Source organism: Phytophthora parasitica, assembly GCF_000247585.1.
Source record: "Phytophthora parasitica INRA-310 unplaced genomic scaffold supercont2.30, whole genome shotgun sequence".
In the NCBI taxonomy this organism is placed as follows: Eukaryota; Oomycota; class Peronosporomycetes; order Peronosporales; family Peronosporaceae; genus Phytophthora; species Phytophthora nicotianae.
Window position 1 is genome coordinate 175,228 of NW_008649016.1, and position 16,717 is coordinate 191,944.

The window sequence follows — 16,717 nt, forward strand, 5'->3', positions numbered from 1 at the left end:
ACTATCCTTGAAACGATACTGAGAGGTTAAGCCGCACTAAATAATTCGTTTACGACAGTGAAGGTAAATACACTAGTCGACTTCACTTATAATAGCCGTCGTTTTCGATGACCCCAGATCTCCGCTGTGGTAATAGACCATTGTCAACAAAAAGATGGCGTGAAGTTATATAATATGTAACATCAATATTGTTAAGACTCAGTGACAAAGACACTATTATATGTTTTAGCATGATGGGATAATGCCAGTATGGTGGTCCACTTTGGCTTCCTTACGTGGTCTGAACAGCGCTTACAGGCTTGATAGGTTGCGCAATATAAATCACAGTCGGATCGTTCGGGTCGACGAATGCCTTCTTCTGATTCTGCACAAAGTTCATATCGATCTCCTCTAAAATAATCGTTAAATTACAGTAAGAAAAAAACAATTGGTCCATGCCTGGTTACCTTTCTTCTTTCGTTTTTCCATCAACCGCAAGAACACCGGCAAGACAATTCCGGTGCCGCCGTTGGCGAATGTCACCTTCCACGAAAAATTCCCGCCACCAATATCTTCGTTCTTCACAAGCAAAAAGAGTGGTATATCAGTCAACGATACATTCTAAAGCGAAAAAAAAAGTGTTTCTTACAGCAGCAACAAGTCCAGAAATGCTGCAGGCGCCGAAGATCGGCTGGTTAAATTTTTCATCGGTCATTTTCACAAGCGGGATTTCCTTAAGTAAAAATGCAGTTAGTAAAACAATTTATTTGGCGACAAAGAGAATAGAATAAAAAAGAACGTACAAATGCCTCGAAGAAGCACCCGTGCTGTGTAACACCCTTCTCGGCTACGAAGATAATGCGCTGAGTAGTGCAGTAGATCCGACCTTTGCTTTTGAAGACAGCATGGCTACAAAGCACCAGAATGAGTTTCCAATGTACTGCCTGAACACATTCATCGTTGTACTCACTCGGGGGTCTTGCACTGGAAAGTGATCTTCGCTCGCTGCAGGATGAACAGTTCATTTTCGAGAGCCAAGGGCAACTTCTTGCCCTCTTCGTCCTCGAACAACTCTGGCTTGAAGGACATCGTAGAGGTGGCTTGTACGTATTGCACTAGAAATGGAAGTGAGCTTAAAACAAAACAAAACACACATCCCTTCCCCAAATAAAGACAAGTAACAGCTATGGTAAAAATGATCTCGAAAGCGATTATTCAATCAAAGACTGCAACTAGCTAACATCCTCATCGATCCCGAGGTGAATCATCGAGTTCCAAGCTTATCTATCTCCTCTGTTTCGCTTCGTTGTCACTTAAGGATTCAGTTTCACGTGTGTTGCTCTCTTTGGTGCAGGGTCTCTATTGATACTTGAACCTGCTCAAGCTCAAATAATGACTGAACTCTCCAAAGAAGCCTTTTCCTTCGTCGACCGAGACACCGTGGACTCAATAGCTGTCCATCCGTCAACAGTAGCCATCATGCCCAATAGTTGTCCGCGCACTAGCTCACGCTGTCTCAATATGGCCGGTGATAGCAACAACTCGTAACGACGTCATCTCGCTCTTCGCTTCCGCACAGACGTCTCGAAATCCACACCAACCGATCTGTATCATTGCCTTGCATCAATTCCCTTAGTAAAAGTCACTGCCGGGATTGCGAGTATCTTGCGACATTGGAATGTTCTGCGACTTAAAGTCGTGTTCATAGCCAAAGCTGTCCTGGGACATCGCAAACTTGTCACTCGACATTTGACTGAACGACTGCGTCTGTGCCATCTGCGTGAACGGGCCATCCATCCCCATCGATGACTGCGTCATCCCGTCTTGAGTCAGCGGTCCCATGCTTCCAGGCACATAACTGCTAGGTCCACGACGAGTGCCACGCTGCGGTGCAGGCGGAGGAAGACCAGTTGAAAGCGGGTCAATAGGAGGAACTCCCGTCTGCTCATAGCGAGGATCAAAGCGCGAGTCCAACGGAGGAGCTGGTCCACGTCGATTAAATCCATTTCCTTCACGACGAGGGCCACGCGTGTGCTTCTGGAGAGGAAACTGCATGTGGGAGGGCGTCAAATTATTCAAAGGTCCTTCCACAATCAAGTGGTTATCACGGTAATGGTTCAGCAGCTTGTTCCAGAGCTCTTGCTTGGCCAAAACACGAGGGTTTCCCAGCAAGATCACGCCATATTTGGCACGTGTGAGCGCCACATTTAACCGCCGTTTGTCACTTAAGAAGCCGATGCCCTGGTTCTCATTGGACCGCACACAGGAGAGAATGATCAGATCCTTTTCTCGACCTTGGAACGAGTCCACACTCGCCACTTCCACGTCTTTATAGAGCTGGGAGCGCAACGGTCCATTGCGTTGCATGTAGCTGACGACGTACGCGCGTTGACCTTCATACGGCGTGATAACTCCGATCTGCGAGGGCATCACACCTGCTTTTAGGAACGTTGTGACAATCTTCTCCACATTACTAGCCTCCGTGCGGTTCAAGTAACTGGTACCCGATGAACTGATCTCTTCAGCGCCCAAACAAATGTAGAAGAACGTTGGTTTGTTCGGATTCGGCCACGGGAAGTCCACACTGGACAACTGACGTTCACTCGCCGCCACGCCATTCTGTAGATCGCCTTCATAGAACTCGTTGGACGGGAATTCAGACAGGAATGGATGCATACGGTACTGCACTCGTAGTCGGAAAGGCCGGTGCTTCTTGTCGATCAGAACCAGACGATCAAATAGTGACTGCTTCAAGCCAGCATTTGCAGCCTTCTTGTTCATAACCACCGGTCCCAATTGACAGTGATCGCCCACCATCACCACATGCTTTGCACCTTGAACAATCGGGATCAAACACTCCGGTTCAGTTGCTTGCGTGGCTTCATCGATCAACACTTGACGGAATCGGAAGTTGGACAAACGAGGGTCTCCTGCACCCACACACGTCGTACAAATAACATCTGCAGCCTGTAGAATCTCCCGCTCCGCCTGACGTTTCAAAGACTTGAATCGCTTCTCGTCTTGAGACGACAACTCACCGATATCGTCCTTCAGTTGCATGAGTTTGCGCAGGTCAGCCTTATCCGGAGAGTCCAGAGACTTGATCATCGCATGGAGCGACAAGTGTTCGACCGAAGACGCCACCGCCTCTCGACTCTTAGCAGCCAGACGCACGACTCGAAGGCCCGTAGCACTGATCTTCATGGTCAAGTGATCCACGGCAATGTTACTGGGTGCAGTGACCAATACTTGACCCATATTCTGCTTCGACATGTGGAAGACAATAGACGCCGACGTCACAGTCTTACCGGTGCCTGGAGGACCTTGAATCAAACTCAGAGGCTGTTCCAGCACACCTTTCACTGCTTCCATCTGCCACGTATTCAGCTCCGGAAGTCCAGGAGCTGAGAAATGGGTCCCTACCGAGCGAGGAATACGCAAAGGCTGCACTCCCACGTCATGACCCAAGATCTTGTGGTACAAATACCCCGTCAGCGACGTGTCATCCACTGCGAAAGTCTTCATAGCCGCCTGCATGCGGTCAAACGACGTAGATTTCCACACAAAATCCACCAAATATCCGTCCGCGATCTCGATAGGCACATTGTTGCTCCGCATCTCCAATGCAACTTCTGATTCCTCCAATCTGAGTACATGACCTGTGCCTTCCCAGTCTTTACCGTACAACATACTGGCGCTGGGTCCCAAGCGAAGACGGATCTCATCTCCAGGAACCAGTCTCAGATCTGAGTCCGGTCTGGAACAGGTAAAAATAGCATTGCGCTTCTTGTTTAGACCTGTATCCCATCTGACCATCACTCCTTCCTGAGTCTGAGACTCTTTCATCTTCTTGTCGTAATCAGATTCCATTTTGACCAATGGGCCAAAGATATTCTGATACTGGTATCCGTCGTCATAGACTTCCAGCACTTTAATCGGTTCATCATCAATCCCCGGTCTGTCCAGATCTTCCACAGTTGCCAGCGGATTATCCCGCCACAGTTCTTCCAGCTTGGCGATCTGAGTGGATGTTATCTGTCTCGCGCGCAGCTGTTCGTGCTCTGAAGGGACCTTAACGAGCCACGGCAAGAAGCTCCGGTCGTCGATAATTGGCAGCCACTGGGACATATCCCAGCTCATATCTTTCAGAGCGTTCATCTGCAGACACGGATCTCTGCACAGCAGTACGACCACCGAGTCCTGTTTGGCCGGGATAAAACCCAATAGAAACGCATTGCGACAGCCGCAATTGTAGCATTCCAACACTGTCTCGCCCAGTGGGGACTCTGGGTGGAGTGAGACTTCCTTGTTCTTGCTGCGCACCAAATGCTGGATGATGTGCGAGCCGCTCGTGTTGCCTCTGGAGTTGCAGAACCACTTCTCGGTGGCTACACACTTGACCACAGACGCAGGATCGTGCAGACCGCAGTAGGCACAAGCGTGTTTGGGTAGCTCCCTTGCTGTGTAGTCCAGTGCGTCCTCGTCCGCTGTCTCGTCGAATGTGAGGCTCTGGAAGTCGCCAGCGAGGCTGGCATCGTCCAGTTGGCTCTGGAAGGTGCTGGATACGTCATCAGCGGTTGCTGATTGGTCGAAAAACGACGTCCCACTGCCAACGGGCGCTTGGTATTGGTCGTAAAACGAGTCCGCACTGGTGCCAGCATCTGAAGGATCCACGAAGGCGTATTGAGACTGCGACGCCTGCGTGAGGGGGAAGCTCTGCGACGACTGCGACTGCGCCGGCTGCGTCTGCAGGAAGTCGTCGTACGCGTTGAAACCGAAGGAGTCGCTCATAGCGGAGAGTGCGGCAGATAGGGTCGCGGTTGGCTACTGACGGGCGGTGTTCCAATTGGGTGAAACACTTGTAGAGCAGAATGTGGAGTGGCAAACATCAAAATATGCTCGTCAATTGATTGTGGTGCTAAACTGATTGACGGATTTACGGCCACCTTCAACGACGACCTTCATTAACGTCTTCTGCCTGCCACATTGCCAAGGAAGGCCAAACGCCTGCCGCAGGAGGCAACAATCAAGACGACACCACGCAGACGATGCCTTGCGTGCTCGGGTGAACGCACGTAGAGAATTTTCGCTGAGCTTTTGAGGCTGGATAGTCTTAGGCACGAGAATACGCTCGAGGAGCGGCAGTGCAAAGAGCAAGGCCAGCCAGGTGCTTGCTTATTGCTCGATGTAGGACTTTCCTCCGCTGTCATCTAGCTAGGAAGTCGCAAGCCAAATGCTTGACTTGCTGACTCAGCCGTGTCGTGTCTCCCAAACGCACGTGATCGCTTGTCGTGGAAGTCTGAGCTGAGCTTGGACGTCGGCTTCAAGTCGAACGTCACTGAAATTTCCATCATGTTCACCAGCCACACGTTCTCGTCGGCGTCTGAAGTTTCGTAGGGCACGGAACAATGGCGCCCACTCGTTTCGATGCCTCTTCCTTTCAACTTGTCCGACTTCACGCCGTTGTACACGTCAAAACGTTTGACAACCTCAACTCGGCAATTTCCGCAATCTAAGTAGCCAGGTGCATGCAGCGAGCTACAAACGCACCGCACCGTTCGGTGAATGGATGCGTGCCGCTCGGCACCTTCACCAGCCCATGTCTTTATCGTTATGATTATGGTGGTGAAGCCACCTTCCCCCCTCCTTCCACCTCGATGGTGTTGTGCAGTATAGTACCGTTTTGGTCAACTCACGATCGCACTCCATCGAGATGGCGAGGTGAGCCCATCGATCAATTGTGCCCGGCAGGTGCACACCGTTTGGCATCATTGGATGAATGCATCATGACCGTTATATACATTATCACAGTTGGAGAACAATGCAGCACCGTCAAATTGTGTATTCTATACCTAAGGTTATACGTTTCGAACAGACCAACGGAGCCGTCGCCGCCTCGCCTATGCGGTGACCGGAGTCGCCCGCTCGTCATTAGTTGCGAATATCCTCTGCAGCCCGCAAGTCGCTTTCGCTATGGTGCAGCCGACCGAGTCGCCGCCCAGTACGGGCGTAATTCTATCCAGCTCACCGCTTAACTGGGACGGCAAGTGCCAGAAATGCCGCAAGCTCATGTCCCGCTGCGTCTGCTTCCAGGAGACTGAAGGCGACACCGACCCGCTCCACGCCAGCACCGCCTTGTACGTCTCCACGAATTCTTTCGCTCAACCGATTGCCATCTGTGTATGCACCACGTGAACTCATTCAAGTCATGTGTTTTTCCTCTGTTATCCAGCCAAGTGCCTACAGACGCCTCCGAGACGCGTCCGCTCTGGAATGCGCTGCGTAAAATGCACCGCAAGTCGACGGCATCGCGTCTGTCGCTCCTGCAGCCGCCCACAAACGCACAACCTTCCAAGGAACACCACCGCAAACACAGCGAAGCTCTTCCGCCTCTCAGTGCTCCTCATCTGCATCGACGTTCCGATGCTCGCCCTCCGCAGAGCTCCACAAGACGTGGCAGCAGAGAACCGAGACGTGAACTGGCACCGGAACGATCATCCATGAGCCGGAAAGACCGACTGCAACGCGCTGGTATTACGACCAGCAGTCACAACCTCAAGAGGGACGTCAAGGACGCAGGCGTCATGCGTTCCGTGCAGTCGACAAGCAGCATGGTCAAGCACGGTAGCGTAAACGCTTCTCGTCCCAAGGAAAAGCTTAGCTACGGGCCGGAAGAAGGCTCACCTAGCGATGAAGAGAACGACGAGACTGTATGGGAGCTGTAAGTGTCGAGCTCTCTATTTCACGTGCTGTACTTGCCGGCGCTCGCCACTTGTGCAGCACGTACGATGAATATATGTACCATGGTCCGAGTGAACAACCATATTTTTCAACTAAACTTTTCTTTCGCCATTTTTTTTTTTCATTTCCTTACGGAAACTTCGCTTCATCATTTTCAAACGACAAAGTTCGAAATGGCACAAATCGCGATCACATTTTTCAATCTTTTCTACAATTTTCTCATCGTCAAAATACTAGAAAACAATTCACATTAACTACAGCGACTTCACTTCCACACTGCAAGTCGTTCCTCACTTAACGCCTCGACTGACTTTTCAGTAGTTCTCGTTCATGAGCTGCAGCACGACATTGAGCTCTTCGCCCGTGAACTCAGGTGCTGCTGGGTTCATAGGCGGCGGCACTGCAAATCCGCCGTATTTGCTATCTTCGTGGCTTTGTGGAGGCGGCCGAAGAACGTGGTTGCCTGGGGGTGGCAACATTTGATGTTGGTGGTTTTGCGGTTGATTCTCATAGCTGCCACTACTTCGCTCCTCTTCGGGTCGAAGTGGAGCGAAGTGGCTGCTGTTGGTAGTGAAACTAGGACGGGTGAACGCACTATCAGAGCTGATAGAGAACGAGCCTCCAGTGCTCGAGTACTGCACCGAGGGGAAGGCATTGCCCGACTTGAGTCGGCGTTGGTCCGACCCGTACAGATGATCCAGATCCGGAGCCTTTTTGCTCTGATCTTTGGGCAACATAGTCGGGAGACTGCCACCGAGATCCGAGCCGAAGAAAGGAGGACCCATGAGTTTAGTACGATTGGGAGGAGCCAAGACGCTGCTCTTGGGCTTATCGTAGCTGCTCGCGTACAGAAAGCTGCCAGTCGGGGCGGTGGAGACGTGGTGGGCGTTGTACGGAAGGCTGTCGGTGGCGTATTCGCGAGTGGTGTCCGCTGTGGAGAAGTAGTCATTGTCCTTCTCGGATCCCTCGACCGCGGCGACGGCAGAGTGATGGTCGCGCTCTTGCAGACCATGATGTTGCCGAGCGTAGGTGTGCTCTTGTTGTGCACCCACAATGATATTGTGATGCAATTTTTGGTGTTGCGCAAATTCTTTGTAATTGTCACAGCTCCAGTTGCAATTTTGCCCGATACACCGGAACAGATTTTGCCCTTCAGGGAAATGGATGCGCATGTGTCTCTTGAGTTTCGTGCTTGTGTTGAAGCGCTTTCCGCAGCTCTCGAAGATACATGGGTACGGCCGCTCTCCACTGTGGATACGCTTGTGGCGACTTAAGTTGCCCGACGTGTTGAAGCGCTGCGTGCAGCCCTCGTAGTCGCACACATAGGGCTTGGTGCCCGTGTGGATGCGCATGTGGCGTCGGAGCGCGAAAGACCGTGGGAACTGCTTGCCACAGTGAACTTCAGTGCAGATGAAAATCTGCTTGTTGCCGTTTTTCTTCTTGGGTGGAGGCGAGCTACTCTCCGAAATGGCAGGGGGCGGTGGAGGAGGCAAAGATGGCTCCGGCGAGTAGCTGGACGTTTCTTGTTGCCAGACAAGCGACCGGGCGTCGTCACGCTTCATCAGCGCCGGTAGCGCCGCGCCCGCAGAGCTTGAAGCCGAGATGTCGTCGTGCATGACCAGCATGGCGGAAGTTGCGAAGTGAAAACAGCGATAGAGAATTGAAGCGGGTGCAAGTTGGCTCGGTCTGACTTGGGCTCACTATGACTTTTTACCTTCTCTTCACCCTCTCGCCCTCAACTGAGCGGCTGTTTCGAGGCGCATCCCCCTTTTGTTCCTGCTCCGAAAAAAGGGTACCGACATCGATAAAAGTGCCCAAATCCTTGGTGAGAGATACTTCCAGCGTCGAACATGGCTCGCCAAGCCAGCAGCGAAGATAAGTAGCTTTACACTACTACTGCTGTCTACATGTTGCCGAAGTACGTTCACGCTCCACAGTCCCAGTATGTTCGCAGTCGTCCGGTGATGCGACTTCTGAAGTGGATGAGCGCCCCACCAAAGCCAAATTTAGCGCCAATTTCCGGCTCGCAAGAAATGCCTCCCATCCCCCGTATATCGCCTATATGATCACGAACATCTCGTCTGCAATCTCCAGCGAGGTTGTAAACCAATTCTACTTGTTCATAAGTCTACGTGGATGTATTTTATCAATAGAGTAAAACCTTCGAGCTTTAGCTATAAATTAAACCCGCGAATGCAGATATGAGCACGGTACTTGTAGCTGCACTTTTTTGAAGGTGCACTTGACGTTTCGGACAAAAACAACACTCGATTCTCCCACGAACGGTTTTGAGCTCAAACTTTGGCAGACAAATTTGATTCTCCCTCTACCAAGTTCCACAGTAGCACGGATTGCTCATTGACTCACTGACAGCGAGTCTACATCGTCTCGGTCATTCAATGATTCTTCGAGTGTGTGTTGTGTTGCAGTGCAACAATGACTGCCATAACCCATCTGTTGCTGGCTGGTCAAGGGCTGGTCATGCTCGCAGCGCAAGCGTGCATGTATTAGTACAATTCTCGCGTATTTGTTTTTCAGCAGTAAGTAAGTAAGAGTGACAGCAAGTGTAGTTACATACACACAATACAGTACCGCCAGCAAATAATTATTGGCAATTGATCCGATTCCAGTGCAAACAAGCCTGAATAAGTGGAGCCATTTGAGGAACTCGTCTCTTCCGCGCCATTGCCCCTCCCATCAGCTCATCTTCGTGTTGATCACTTTCAACCAGCGCAATCACACCCATACTAACTGAAATGGGCTGTAAATGTTAACAAAATAGCTTGTCTGAGCTACACATCGACACGCAAAGCTGAAATAGAACTATCGATGACAACGAAGCTTACATTTATATTATTCCGGAGTTGTAGTAATTGAGGCTCGATACTGTGTAAAAGCATTGCCCTCCTCTTTTTGACTTGCTAAATAACCGACCCAAATGGCCCGGCCGTGAACATTCAACATTGAAGTTGACAGCCAATCAGAACGCCAATTCACGATCTGCCGGGATACCAGCAGCTGATACGCAAGCCATATGGAGGTGATGCGCTCCGAGTCACTGTTGATCGGCTCAACTCGATGTGATCTGCAGTCATTACAAGCCGCCAGCAGGACTTCTCCATGCCCCGCAATAGCAATCCGAACACAGTTGTGCTGAAATGATGGCATCACACACGTGATTCCCTTCCTCTTGCTGGCGCCGCACGCCACGATTGCCATCACTACATTTACGCACCATGTTGCTGATGATAACGCCGGTTTGCTGGTCGAGCGTTTAACATGGCGGTGCCGCCTATGATGTGCCAGCGATGCGCTTGATGTACATTGGCGATGCGCTTCGGGCCATTTGAGCTTTTCAGCGGGTCGGTGAAAGTCGCGGAGAGGAGACGACCGTCACTTGTCTGTACGTCGGAACGATGCGATGCACTCGGAGCCTTTTACTCCCGACTCTTCTGTCCCTTATCTTCCCTTATTTGAACCGACGCCGCTAAAGCGACCACTGACGCCAAGGATGGATATCGTGCAGGCCTCGTTCCAAGCCTCCTTCGACTCGCGTGTGGATCGCCTCAGCGACGTCGACCTCGACGACCTGCGCGTGGTAATGCGCTGTAAAGAAAATATTGCGAAGTAAACTAATTCGTGGCGCTGCAAGATATTTCGCTACTTCGACACAGACGGAGACGGCGCTGTCTCAGCGGATCAAGCATGCCGCATGTTTGCACTGGTACGATGGCAACTTGACTTGCCAGATACATAAAACTAAAACAAAAATATTGACACAAGCTGATGCTCTGTAGTTGGGGCTCGATGTCAACACTACCCAAGTTCGTGAACTGGGGGAGGTTTATCTCAATGGTAACAAAAGTGAAATTAATTTATTCATCAGATAAAAATCTGAGTTTTTGTTGTGGTTGCAGAGTTCATGAAGATCGTAGACAGTCATGTACAAGTTGCTGCTCCTGTTACAAGTGAAACCCCTGATGCTGTGGAGGCTACAGCACAAGAAGGAAACACACCAGCTCAGCAAATTCCAGATCCGGATGTCGAGGAGGCTGAGAAGAAGCTCCAAAATGAAAAGGCCATGGAAATCGAGTGGAAGTTGCTGGACACGTATCGTCGAGGACGTGTGAGCATGCAGGAGCTGAGACTTTTCCTCGCAAACTGTCATTCAACACTCTCGCTGGACGACACAGTGAGATTCCTCGAAACCTATGGCAACACCATGTGCGTCAGAAAAAAATAATAACTTACCGACAAGTTGACAAACTAATCGGCAATTTTTTTGCAGAGAGAGTGATGGCACTGAAGAATTGGAGTTAACCAAAGAAGGTTTCCTCAAGTTCCGCCGTGAATACACATCCAGAAAGATTTCCCTATCGGACTACGACTCGTCTTCAGAAGATGATGAGGGTGATCTCGTGGGCGACACTGGTACGAAGGAGCAGCGAGCTCCTGACGACTCTGTGTCCTCGGATGCGAACCGAGCAGGTAGCATTAACAGCCCAGTATTAAAGCGACTTCAGTCTCGTCGTCCTGATCGTGGCCCCATTGACAACTCAAGCGACCACATTCGAACTTCTACAGAGCACGAACTGATCGTCAACCCGGACGAACTGATCGAGAGCGACGAAAGCGAAGGAGAACCTGCAACAAACAATCAGAATACGGTTATAACGCAGCAATCCTAAATAATTAGGATGCAAAATAACTAGATTTAACCAGAAAATCAGGACTACACGTCTCTAAATCTGCATCTTCGTCCACGTGGACACTGCAGATGCCACGACAGTCCACGAGGGCAGCACATCCGTGAATTCCTTCATCTCTGGCGTTGTAACTTCGAGGAAGTGGCCAACAAAAGCGACATCGATAGGCTTGTTGGACTCGGCCTCGATCCAGAAATGGTAACTTGAGGGTACAGCACCGCTACAGAACTGAAGAATGTACGCGTCTTCAGCCTCAACCACCGGCCCACTCACTCCATTTCCCATCGACCATGACGTCAATTTGGTTTTCTTGGCATCAATGAAGAGATTCATGTGTGAAGGTCCCGTGAACACAAAGTGAATTTTACGTCGATCTGTGTCCGCTGAATACGTCGACGATAAAACTTCCAGTCTGCAAGTTTGCAGTAAAATACGAATAAGTTTCACTGACATACTCAGAAACTCATAAATTACTTACCTGGCCTTATGGGCATCGTTAGGAAGAGTAGGCGCAGCAGCCGGGAGATACCACGACTTGTCTTCAGGCAGCATGTGCTTCACTGGTAGAGACCACGGCATGTGTCCGTACACTTCTGCGTGCTCGTGTAGCTCTTCCGGGGCCACGTGCATACGCGCATCCTTCCATTGTGTATTACTCAAATAACTCTTGATCGGATCCGGACCACGGAAGTCCAGTGAGTTGATCCAAAGCCCCGAGTCAGTCTGGATATCACCATTTGGAAGTATCACTTCACGTTGAACGTGCTGGAGCATGAGACGCTTCGGGCAGATATCCGAGTACGGGTTACTGTAGATATTATTCCTCGTTAGGGAGGTTATACTTTACCGTAAAGTATCCATAAAATACAAAAACTTACCGAATTGAAGCATACGCTGTAGCAACTACAGTCACAATGATACAAACGTTCCGAACCAGTTTAAGCTGCTTCGTCGGCAAGAAGCAGAACACTCGACCGGAATACGAGACCATAATCTGTACACAACGCTCGTTAGAACCCGGGTATTTCATAAGGAAGACGACAAAGATCTTACCAATAGGATGATGCACATCAAGAGTGACAGCACCACATCAGGAGGCACCACTGGACCGCTTCGACCAAGTAGCGGGATAAAGAACATCAATGCGATCGCAAAGCAGCACATCGTATGGATCACAGGGATGATCATCGCACCCAGCGAGATGAAAATGTACATACTCGACGAGAACATGCGGAAGCGTTGAAGAAGTTGACACAGTATTTGTCCCATCAAAGGGAAAAAGATCCACACTGCCAGGACGTAGCTCGAGATAAGACCCAACTGCATGCAGATCGCCAATGCCCCCATCCAGATGCACATCATGGCTTCAAAGAGACTCTCTTCAAGACGCCACAGAGCTTGAGGAGTGACTCCATCCTTCTCCAATACACAAGCCAATTGATGAACCATTCCTGCCAAGGCCGGAGCCAGGAAGAGCGCTCCAGCCAAGTATGGCTGCGAATACCACGGGAGTGGGGCATACAGACTCAGTATCACTCCAACCGTCAAGGAAGCGGCAATTGCAGTGCCAAAACACCTCGAAATCAACATAAAAGCAGTCAATCGTTCGGACAATGAGACGTGGGATAGTAGGAGGTAAAATACCGCCATCAACACCACTCCACCACACAGAATGAAGGTCGTTGTTTTGCTTGCCGTCACCATCGTGAGTCCCATGACATCCGAGAAGAATGTTCGTGAGGTCTGAGGGTTCTCCGCCACTCTTTTCAACCGTCCAGGCTCGCTTCCCAACTGGTTCACTACACCCACTACATTCTCTCCAAGACGCTGTATCGCACCCGGTTGAATTCGGGAAATATCGTCTAATGTGGTATGGTATACGTAGCCATTAGCGATGTATGCAAAGTCCATTCCCGCAACGTAACCAAAGTCGCGGTAAATTCGGTAGTCGGTATCTGCGGGAATAATTCCCGATTGGAATAACTCCTGCGCAATGATACTTGCATGTGGATACTTAGCGCCTTGTGCATACGCCAAGGCCAATTCATCACTGCCCGTCTGGAAGAGAAGTTCTCGTCCTCCAGCTCCTGCAGCTTCCAAGTTGATAAAAGCTCGAATAGCATCAGTCCACGGATGTTGCGTAATAAACCCATGTGCCGCCTGCATAATTGTCTCCTCGGCACCGTTAAAGTTAAATACCAACGTCGCGTGTTTGGGCGGATTCAACACGAACATTCGCAATAATTCCATCATAATTGCAATATTCACACCGTCGTCTGACGCTGCAGCGCCTCCAATGGCTGCGTCGTAATGGGACGAGATCATTAGCGAATTATTGAGCGCTTCTGGGGAGGCATTGGGTGGTGAGACTTTGACCAGAATGTTGGTCACGTTGGCGTAAATGTTCTGGAACTGCGCGATGAAGTCCAGTCCAAAGGCGCCCGAGGGTCTCTGTACGTCCACGTCCACACTAACTCCTGTCGGCTTGGAAGCTCGGATCTCTTCAATCTACAATATCACAATAGCGTACAATAACACATTAGCACAATATTACAATAAAGAACTCATATCCAACGTTCTACCTGCTCCAACAAGTAGTTTGGGGTCAGTTCTTCGTTGGCTTTGGTGCCTACTGGACGATATCCGAAGCTCATGATCTTCTCCAGCACCACACGCGCCCTGTCCTCAGAGAACTCGCTGGGAGGAGTGTTTAGACCCTTGGGCTGCGGCAACCACGTGTGCCAAAACGTCACAATGGCGAAGGCCGAAGCGTAGAAGGCCAGGAAGCCCAGCACTACGAGCCAGCCGCGCGGTAGCGACGGCTGGAAGCGGCGATGGCGCTTCTTGTCATGCGGGTAGTCGTAAGAAGCGTTAACATCCGTGGGAGACGGAGAAGCGGCAGGTGCCGGACGACGGTGACGCACTTCCATCGTGTTGCAATGAATGCAAATTCAGGAATGGCCATCAAAAATGAAGTTATAAGATAATGGATGTGTGACACCTCATTTTTGAATTATTCTGTTGAGAGGTAAAATGCCATATAGAAGGTGATTTTGCGTGAATAGCTCAAAAGAGATGACGATAGAATATAGGTTATGAAATATGGTCGGTTAGTACAACTGATGAAACATGTCGCTTGGATTATGGTACGACATCTACCCCGTTCGAGAAGGTTTCTCTTCCTACAACAACAAACTTAAGTACGATTACATGTTAAAAGCGACATGCTTCTGCTTTCTCCTTAAGTTGCTGACTCGATCCAGCCAAAAAAAAAGTTGATTCACGCTCGCGCTGGTCACTGCGGCCTGGATTTGCAGTCTCTTACTCGCATGATGACGGGATGATATAAACCAGCACCATACTTATCGCTTAGAAATAGATAATATAAGTGTTGCTTGCTATTCAGAAAGACTTTTCCGGAGACCAGTGTGTCACTGTCACCTTTTGGCATCCAGACAACATCCGCGTCAAAACAAACAATGCACCCTCTTTTCGAGTTCACTCTGAGTGCCAGCGGCGTTAACTGCTTAAAACAAACAAACAAAAATCTGTTTTGAGGAGGCAATACATCAATTATTACTGTAAGTGTTTGGAACCTTTTAAACGTCGACACGTGAATCTATACGCTCGCATCCGTGTGAGCAGAAATGACAGAGAACATCTCCTACCTCTCGACAACGCAGGTTGCAAGAGTTAGAAGTTGTAGCGATCCCTGACGTGGTCGAGGATGCGACGTAGCATCCAGCCATCGCTCGGCGTAATGGTGGACGAGCTGTAGGCCATCATGATGGAGTTAGGGAAGTCCTTGGACGGCTTGGTCTCCAGACCATAAAAATCTGGCAAACCGAAGCCGTGACCGATTTCGTGGCCGATAAACAGAATGTTCTCATCGTACAGGTTGCTCAGCGTGTCGTTAAGACTCACCTCCTGGCCCCAATCGTAGCCAAAGCCGTAAGGGATCTTGTCATTCAGCCAGAACGAGACATCGAATGGCTCACCTTGGCACGCGCTCGTGTCCGACCATATATTGTTCACATTGTCGTAGTACCGGTAACACTCGTCAGGACACTGCGGCACACCGTCCGAGTCGACACTTCCCTCGTAAACCGGACCAAGCGTGTCATCCGTCCATTCGAACTGTGACTTGTCCTTAGCGGCCCAACCCACCATATTCACCTTGATCTCCGTGAACGGCCAGCAATTGTAGCCTTCCAACCACTTGTTCCACTTGTTGAAGTGGCGTTCCAGGATGCCCTGGAACGTGGAAGCCACACCCTTGGACAGCTTCGTACTGCTGTCCCAGCGAACGCAGTAGTTGATCGATCCTTTGTTGTGCACAAGCTTATCCATGAGGAAATTCTTGTTAGCCATGACGTTCCAGTTGGCTTTGTCAGACGTGTCGGCGTTCGGACCAATTCGATGCTCCCAAACCCAATCCAAGTATTCCTCGCTAATGTACTCGGTCGGTGAGGCGACGACGCACTCGCCGGACTTCGAAGTAATCTTACCAAAGGTAGGCTTCACACTGGTAATGTTGGTACCGGTTGATGCGACTACCGGCGCTCCCCACACTGACATACTTTGAACAACATCACCCGTTGCGGTCTTGCTGATAGTGCTGTCAGCGAGCGACGTGGTAGCCAAGATGGCGGCAATAAGGAGGTGAGAAGCGAGGCTTGATCTCATGATGGAGAATGTGAGAATGAGTTCCCCCTCAAGACACGAATGAAGTCGGTGAACGCCAGACAAAAGCACTACATGTACCAGTTCCCAGATGTAGTGTCGTGGTCTTGTTGCTCCTACCGCCGCCAAGCTTTCGAAGCTCACGACACTATTGATGTGATAGAGACCCCGCAAGGTGGTGTTCACCTCGTTGAACAAGATGGAAAGCCCAAACTGCTGGAAGGGCAAAATGCATCATCTCATTATTGGACAGCCCGGACAGCAGGAACTGGAATCGCATCATCTCGTTGAACAAGATGGAAATCCAGAACGGCACGAACAGCAGTCGAAAATGGTAAACCTCGTGGTCACCATGGTGGCGCACATCCTAAAAGCAGGCCAAAACGAAGAGTGCGGCTGATTTGCTCAATGAGTCAACGAATTCGCGAGATTGCTTCGAGACGCAGCGAACGCACAACTACCAGTCGCGCTGGCAAGTGATGCTGTTGAGGCGTGGGAGATTAACCTGCGGAGGTGTGTCGTATGCGCTGCAGCAGCGAGCTGCAAGGCATTTATACTCTCCGATATTGGTTCAGTAGGCGTTATCAAAAAAAAAAAAAAAAAAAAAA

At 50.1% G+C, this 16,717-nt stretch overlaps 9 protein-coding genes across 12 annotated transcripts; 2 read left to right on the forward strand and 7 right to left on the reverse strand.

Moving 5' to 3' along the window:
- Nucleotides 1–199: 199 nt before the first annotated feature.
- On the reverse strand, nt 200–1,068 carry PPTG_12406 (hypothetical protein; the record flags this gene model as incomplete). The annotated part of the gene is made up of 5 exons (XM_008908418.1): nt 200–390; nt 447–558; nt 629–712; nt 783–888; nt 950–1,068. The coding sequence occupies 5 exons, from the start codon at nt 1,066–1,068 to the stop codon at nt 272–274; spliced, it is 540 nt and encodes a 179-aa protein (XP_008906666.1). The 3' UTR covers nt 200–271.
- Nucleotides 1,069–1,127: 59 nt separating this feature from the next.
- On the reverse strand, nt 1,128–4,844 carry PPTG_12407 (hypothetical protein). Its single transcript, XM_008908419.1, has one exon. The coding sequence runs from the start codon at nt 4,768–4,770 to the stop codon at nt 1,612–1,614; it is 3,159 nt and encodes a 1,052-aa protein (XP_008906667.1). The 5' UTR covers nt 4,771–4,844; the 3' UTR covers nt 1,128–1,611.
- A 345-nt stretch (nt 4,845–5,189) lies between these two features.
- Nucleotides 5,190–5,688, reverse strand: PPTG_23090 (hypothetical protein; the record flags this gene model as incomplete). Its single annotated transcript, XM_008908420.1, has 2 exons — nt 5,190–5,432; nt 5,659–5,688. The coding sequence occupies 2 exons, from the start codon at nt 5,686–5,688 to the stop codon at nt 5,190–5,192; spliced, it is 273 nt and encodes a 90-aa protein (XP_008906668.1).
- On the forward strand, nt 5,668–6,831 carry PPTG_12408. 2 transcript variants are annotated; one of them, XM_008908421.1, is made up of 2 exons: nt 5,668–6,116; nt 6,212–6,831. In XM_008908421.1, the coding sequence occupies exons 1-2, from the start codon at nt 5,953–5,955 to the stop codon at nt 6,702–6,704; spliced, it is 657 nt and encodes a 218-aa protein (XP_008906669.1). In that variant the 5' UTR covers nt 5,668–5,952; the 3' UTR covers nt 6,705–6,831. The 2 variants fall into 2 exon arrangements, with proteins under 2 accessions (XP_008906669.1, XP_008906670.1); XM_008908422.1 differs by having other exon boundaries at nt 5,842–6,831.
- Nucleotides 6,754–8,455, reverse strand: PPTG_12409 (hypothetical protein). Its single transcript, XM_008908423.1, has one exon. It carries the CDS (start codon nt 8,343–8,345, stop codon nt 7,035–7,037), a length of 1,311 nt encoding a protein of 436 aa, XP_008906671.1. The 5' UTR covers nt 8,346–8,455; the 3' UTR covers nt 6,754–7,034.
- Nucleotides 8,456–9,547: 1,092 nt separating this feature from the next.
- Nucleotides 9,548–10,360, reverse strand: PPTG_23091 (hypothetical protein). The gene has a single exon (XM_008908424.1). The coding sequence runs from the start codon at nt 9,937–9,939 to the stop codon at nt 9,574–9,576; it is 366 nt and encodes a 121-aa protein (XP_008906672.1). The 5' UTR covers nt 9,940–10,360; the 3' UTR covers nt 9,548–9,573.
- PPTG_12410 lies at nt 9,822–11,473 on the forward strand. 2 transcript variants are annotated; one of them, XM_008908425.1, is made up of 4 exons: nt 9,822–10,444; nt 10,518–10,575; nt 10,638–10,944; nt 11,009–11,473. In XM_008908425.1, the coding sequence occupies exons 1-4, from the start codon at nt 10,433–10,435 to the stop codon at nt 11,406–11,408; spliced, it is 777 nt and encodes a 258-aa protein (XP_008906673.1). In that variant the 5' UTR covers nt 9,822–10,432; the 3' UTR covers nt 11,409–11,473. The 2 variants fall into 2 exon arrangements, with proteins under 2 accessions (XP_008906673.1, XP_008906674.1); XM_008908426.1 differs by having other exon boundaries at nt 10,518–10,944.
- PPTG_12411 lies at nt 11,297–14,377 on the reverse strand. 2 transcript variants are annotated; one of them, XM_008908427.1, is made up of 5 exons: nt 14,009–14,377; nt 12,480–13,934; nt 12,305–12,420; nt 11,905–12,234; nt 11,297–11,838 (listed from the first exon to the last, which is right to left on the reverse strand). In XM_008908427.1, the coding sequence occupies exons 1-5, from the start codon at nt 14,354–14,356 to the stop codon at nt 11,463–11,465; spliced, it is 2,625 nt and encodes an 874-aa protein (XP_008906675.1). In that variant the 5' UTR covers nt 14,357–14,377; the 3' UTR covers nt 11,297–11,462. The 2 variants fall into 2 exon arrangements, with proteins under 2 accessions (XP_008906675.1, XP_008906676.1); XM_008908428.1 differs by having other exon boundaries at nt 11,297–12,234.
- A 742-nt stretch (nt 14,378–15,119) lies between these two features.
- Nucleotides 15,120–16,112, reverse strand: PPTG_12412 (hypothetical protein; the record flags this gene model as incomplete). The annotated part of the gene is made up of 1 exon (XM_008908429.1): nt 15,120–16,112. The coding sequence occupies one exon, from the start codon at nt 16,110–16,112 to the stop codon at nt 15,120–15,122; it is 993 nt and encodes a 330-aa protein (XP_008906677.1).
- Nucleotides 16,113–16,717: the final 605 nt, after the last annotated feature.